Raw genomic sequence first — 6,093 nt, 5'->3', positions numbered from 1 at the left:
TGAGACCAAGTTGCTCAAAGCCCCATCCAGCCTGGCCTTAAAAACCTCCACGGATGGAGCTGCCGCAACTTCTCTGAGCAACCAGTTCCTGTGCCAGATGATGCTCCCCTCTGGTTTTATTGCTGAGAAAGGCATGTTCTGGTGAGGCAGGCAGCTTAGGGTAAGCAGGAGCAGGGAGTACTAAGTTGGGCAAGGCTGCTACCAAAAAAGGTGAGCAGATGGCATAGAGGAAACCCTTGCCCTGGCTTGGGTGAGAGTTACCTTGCTGTAAGTGCAGAGTCTCTGCAGTGCAGCTGAGGCCATTGTGCCTGGTCTGGGGCTTTGTTGGCAGGAGAGATGCCAACAGGGCTGTTGTGGACCACACCACACTACTAACATCTGCGCAGACGAACATCAGGCAGAAATTGGTGTGGTACCCTCCTCCGGAGATGCCATCCTGGAGTTGTGTGGATCTTCTCCACCTGCATCCCGGGTGTCTATGGGTGAGCTGCACCAGCCCAGGGATTCTGCTTCCCTGCTGCAGAGGTGCTTGGCTTGGCAGGGCTTCCCCTTTGCAAATGGGGAAAAAACATCTCTTCCTCATCCAGCAGGTAATGAATTTGTTCCTGGAAAAAAAACTTCCATTCCTGCATGGTTATAAACATGCTTCTGAGTCACAGCTACCCAGTCCCAATTTGAAATTTGGCCAGAGCACCGTAGATGATTCTCATTTGATCCTACTTTTTTTTTTTTTTTTTAACTCAGCATAACTAAAGCCTTATTTAAGATATAAAATCAAATCAGGATGCCAAAAGCCACTTTCTAAGATGAGTGGAGCCCATCAGAGCTCCTGGGAATATCAGTCACCAAACCAGAGCCTGTTTCCCTCTCTCCAGACCCTTCCTTGGCTGCGTTAGGGATCTGTCTGTCCCCTTCGTGATGCTGTCCCCGAGATGAGGAGTGGCCTTCGGCTTCCTGAGCAACCCCGGTGCTCGGGAGAGGATGCTTTTAACAGTATTGCCTGTACCCAGCAATGTATGGTGGGAGATTTTTGGGTTGCCTGGGGTGAGCCGGAGGCTGCTGAGCCGTGCGGGATGCTATAGCTGCGCGGGGGGGTTTGTGCGTCTCCTCCAAAGCGCCCCGCGGGAAGGGTAGGCAAAGGGGGGGCTCGACTCGGATCCCCCCGGCTGCCGGAGACTGGGATGAGCGGCGGGAGGGGGGGGTAAGCTGCAGGGAGGGGCCCGCAGCCGCTAGATGGCAATGCCGGAGCGGCGGCAGCCCGGGCGCACCGGCCGCGGCCGCGTCCCTGCGGCGGAGGTGGCTATGGAGGTGATGGGGAGGACTTGGTCCTCCCCTGGGAGGGGGTAGCCCCGTGTCTTCGGTGATGCCCCACCGTGGAGGGATAGTGGCGTGGCTGGGAGGGAGGGGAAAAATAAAAATAAAAGCAAGGAGGAGGTTTGGATGGCAGTATTAGCTTGAGGAGGGGAGTTAGCCTGTCTCTGTAAAACCCAGCGCATCCCAAGCGCCTTCCTGTCCTGGCACCCGCTGTTGCCCTGTCTTCTTGGATTTCCTTCATTCACAAAAAAAAAAAAAAAAAACCGACCAAAAAAACCAACCCTATGTAGCTGGCTCTGAATCTCTGTGCCATGTTGAATCATGCGGGCATCAGCCACGCTTCTCCCTGACTCACCAATCCCAGCGTGCTGGGGTGAGGGTCAAGACGAGAACGGCAATAAACATCCTGGGAAACCGAGCCTGCATCTCTTGGCATAAAACCAACCATTTTTTCTTTTTTTTTCTTTTTTTTTTTTTTTTTGTGCTTTCAATCTTCTCTTAAGGAGCTGCTTTCTCATAAATATCCCATTCTTTAGCACCGTCTGAGCAGGAGAGAGGCTCCCAGCGGGGTCATCCTGCGCTCTGCTCTGCAGCAGCAAATCTAGAGTAGAGCCGAGAGCGAACCCTTGGGTGCAGGGGATAGCCCGCTGCCCCAGCAGGGGTTTCCAGGTAAGGCTTGCATCGCTGCTTCAAGGGGACAGGAGGAACGCTGCCTTCCTCCTCCTCAGCCTCTTGCACCGAGCAGCAAGGCAGGCGTGGTGTCTCTGAGCTGGGCAGGGGATGCAGGGGGAGCACTGGGTCCAGCCTTCCCCATCCTCCTCGGCCTCTCGGTACCAGCCAGAGCCTGAACATTTAGGCTGGCTGGAGGCTTGCCTGTAGGCTTGGAGGGATGGGAGAGGGCTAGGAGGGACAGTGGGGAGCCGAGGCAGGAGCTCTGCTGGGCTGAGGATCTGCTCCTGGCAATCAGCCCAGCCTTGGGCTTAATTAACAGTGGCTTAAAGGGTTGAAAGGTGGGAAGAGTGGCATCGCTCCTGATGCTGCACTGGTGGTGGGGAGGAGGAGGCAAAGGGAATGAGCCACAAATCATAATTGATTTGTTTAGGGCAGTGTTTCTCCTGGAATGAATCGAAGGGACTGTAATTAGTCCGTAGCTGGTGTGGCCTCCTCGCTGCCTGTCGTTAGTGGAATGAAAGCCCAGGGTCACTCTGGCTTGTGCTGGGGCCAGCTGGTGGCCTGGGGAGCATCTTGGGAGGGATCTACCCACCTCTGCTCTATTTTGTGCTGCAGTGTGGTTGTGGCAGAGCTGGGGGGCTTGCTGAAACCCCTCAATTACACCCACCTCTGTTTAAAGGCTAACTGGAGGAGGAAAGTCAAGTAGGAGTGCAGCAGATAGGCATCATGGTGAGCTGGTGGGCTCTCGGTGTCTGGCTGAGGTTGGGGGAATGATCCCACAACCTTTTTTGCAAATATTCCTCTGTTATCTTTCTGAGGAAGGCCTGATCTTTCTTCCTCACCTAGCCTTCCCAAGGGATCCTGGCAATGCATCCATGAGAGCCTGGGCCAAAAAGTGAGCTCCATGGTCGTTCGGTCACAGTAGTGCCTGCAGGGTGGGAAAGTCTGTGGTGAGCTGCTTCCAGGCTGCACTGAGGGAACAGCCCTTGCCTAAACGAGTTAACGATTTATGTGATTAAGGGCTTTATTTTTTTTAATTTCTTTCTTTTTTTTTTTTTTTTAGCTGCCCCAAGTGTTCCTGGGTGCTGCACAGCAAATGTGGGGGACAGTGCAGCAGCTGCTGTTTGCAGAGCAGGTTGCTGGTGGTGGGGTGGATGGGGGAAGAACATCATGGGGACACAGGGTGTCTTGTGACACTGGCTGGAGCTGCGGGTGCTCTTTCTGCAGGAAGGGGGGCTAGCAAGCTCTGAAGGCCCTGGGGAGCCCTTTGGACGTGGGGTTGAGAGGGGAGGGTGGGGAGGATCTACGTGTGAACAGCTTGCAGGGTGTCTGGGTGTGCTGAGTGGTGAGGCTGGTGTCCTGCCTGTTGGATAGGGAGGACATTGGGGACGCCCCTGGGGAGCTGCATGTGCTCTGTGTGTGCAAGAGGGCAGGGTGGGTTCCCCCCAAATGTGGGTGGGCAAGTAGCACCTGCACCAGAACCCAGGGGACGCTGAGCATCCCTGGGTCACCTTGGCACCCACAGTGTTCATGCTGTGCCCTCTCCTCCACGGCAAAGTCCCCGGTTCTCTGCCTGTGGGATGGTTGGGGAGAGTGGGGTCAATGCCAGAATGGCCCTGGGGCCACCCCCTCTCCCCCATCCCCCGGCAGCCCCTGCAGGGACATATCCAGACCGAGTTGTTTACACCTCTCCTATGAGCTGCTGCTTCTTCTGGCCAACATCAAGCATCAAAAGGAAAATACCGAGGCGGGGGGTGCTAAGGACGCTGATCTGTATGCGAGCGAGCAGGAGGGCTCTCCCCGGGCAGCCGATGGCATCAGGGCAGCTCCGGCGGGGAACCGGGAGCCCCGAAGTTTCCCGAGGGGGAGAAGGAGCAGCGGTGCATGTGGCTAGAGAGATGCTCGGTGTGGGCTGAGATGGGGTTGAAGCCTCTTGCCTCCCTTTGCAGGCAGGGGGGAGGCAGAGCCCCCCTTTTACCCCTTATTGCCCCCCCACCAGCCAGTTCAGCCACTCACCTAGGAACACCCATGTGCTGGAAAGCCCTCTGCAGCCGGGGTGGGGAGGGGGCTCTCCCCATTGCCTTTGTTCCCTTCAGACCCTCCCCTCGCCTCTGACTTTCCTTTGCGGCAGCTCCCGTGCTTGCCAAAAGAATGCACTGGATGGAGCGAGGGAGTGAGCCGGGCGGGCGGGTGTGTGCGTGTGTGTGTGTGTGTGCGCGCTTGTGCGCGCCTGTGTTGCCACTGACTTCATTAAAGCAAGCTGTCCCCGAGCTGCAGAGGCGCGGCAGCCTTTAATTCCGTGGCCCGGTTCCTGCGGGAAGCCGGCTGTCGCCTTTGAGCCCTTCCTGCCCTGGCAGCGAAGGGGCTGAGCATCCCCACCGCCGCCGGGGCCTTTGCCCGCCATCCCTGCCCGCTGCCCCCCGGGGAGCCGGCGGATGGGTGGCCGGGCTCCTGCAGGCTGCTGAAGATGGAGCCGGGAGGAGGGAGTTGGACACTTGGCTCCAACTAGGCTGGACCACGCTGCAACCTGTTCCCCCGGCCTCCCCTCCGCTGCGCTGGGTGCTGTACCAAATTGCATCTTCCTTTGTGACGGGGTGGATGGAAGGACTTGGATCCCAGCTCTTTTCCCTGCCGGCAGGCAGTCCCCGGGCTCGCCTTGCTTTGAGGGATAGGGGGGTTAAAAGGGGGCTGGTTTGGGCTTGCAGGCAGAGCGGTGGGAAGGATGTGGCTGGGCTTAACCCCTTGCTCGGTGGCAGAAGGTGCTTAGGGACCGAGCCACTGCGGCCTCAGCCGAGCACGCAGGACGGCTCCCTGCCCTCCCTGCTACCCCTGTGGCTGTTGCGGGGGTCTCCGGAGGCAGCTGGCTGCCCACCATGCCGTGCTGCTGAGCGGTGCCGTGCGTTGCCGCCTTCTCCTTCTCCACGCGAGTCCCCGCTCCCCTGGAGGGATGGAGGAGAGACGGAGCTGAGCATCAGCCAGAGAGGAGGAGGGGGCTGTGGTTGGGACTGCGCCCCACAACCCCCCTCCCTCTTCTTCCCCCCCCCACCCCGTCCTTGGTGGTGCTGCTTCGGCTCACCTGTGTGTTTTCTTCCAGGATGGCTCGCTTTGGGGAGGCAGTGGCTGGCAGGCTGGGCTCTGGAGATGGGGGCTCCGACCAGAACCGGAGCCGGCAAGGACCTCCTGCCCCTGCGGGAGGGACCCCGGGAGCTTTCAAGCAAACCAAAGCGCAGAGAGCCCGGACTATGGCTCTGTACAACCCTATCCCTGTCCGGCAGAACTGCTTCACCGTCAACAGATCGCTCTTCCTCTTTGGGGAAGAGAACATAGTCAGGAAATACGCTAAGAAGCTCATCGACTGGCCATATCCTTTCTGCACCCCCTGCGAGCCCCCCTCCTTGCTCCCCGGATTTGCCTTGGTGGCCGCCTAGGACACGTGCATGTGGCACTAGCTGGCAGGTAAGCGCCTGCCTTCTGCTCTTCTTTGGTGTGTGGAAAGGGGTGCCCTGTCCCCCAAGGATGCTCTCCTCGCCCTGTTGCTGCTTCCCCTCTTGTGCTTTGCTCGGTGCCTGGTGGGGACCTGAGTCCCTTCTCCCCTCTGGAAGCCCCCTGGACCCTCCTCAGGCTTGGATTTGGAATCCCCCTATGCTAGCCAGGAGGGAGGCTCTGATCCCAGTTTAACCCTGCGTGCTTTAGGGTCTTCAGTGTGTGTGTGTGGTTGGGGGGGGGTGGGGGTGGGGAGTCACGGCCTTTCCTCTATATCTTAATGTCTTGTTGGAGTTTTGCTACCCCACCCCACCTAGAGATACCCATCCTGTTGGGGATGGACCCCCAGGAGCCCTCGAACCTCCAGTCCCTGCTGGGTGGTGGCTTTGTCCCCTCCTGCGCCTGCCTGCATGTGCTCCCTTTGCTGCTGATCGCATCTGGAAGGGGCACAGCCATCCTTGCCATGCAGCCCCCAGCCCCCCACGGTGGCTCTGGGAACTGGCTGTCTCCTCCCTGTGACAGAGGAGAAATGCTGAAAACCTCCGGCTGTGCCCCACAGCCCCTTGGAGAGCTGGTGTGGGGGACTGAGGTTTATCTTAGGGACCCTACTCCTAGGGCTGGGTG

The 6,093-nt window shown here is 58.5% G+C and overlaps 1 protein-coding gene across 1 annotated transcript in view; it reads left to right on the top strand.

The window, feature by feature from the left end:
- Positions 1-5,081: 5,081 nt before the first annotated feature.
- CACNA1E (calcium channel, voltage-dependent, R type, alpha 1E subunit) overlaps positions 5,082-6,093 on the top strand; it is a 108,034-nt gene continuing 107,022 nt past the window's right edge. Inside the window, exon 1 of the mRNA XM_009892926.1 lies at positions 5,082-5,347. Coding sequence (XP_009891228.1) covers positions 5,082-5,347 — 266 coding nt within the window. The remainder of the gene's footprint in view (positions 5,348-6,093) is intronic.

This window comes from Charadrius vociferus, unplaced genomic scaffold (assembly GCF_000708025.1).
Source record: "Charadrius vociferus isolate BGI_N301 unplaced genomic scaffold, ASM70802v2 scaffold39, whole genome shotgun sequence".
Lineage (NCBI taxonomy): Eukaryota > Metazoa > Chordata > Aves > Charadriiformes > Charadriidae > Charadrius > Charadrius vociferus.
This window is presented reverse-complemented; position numbering and strand designations above follow the sequence as displayed.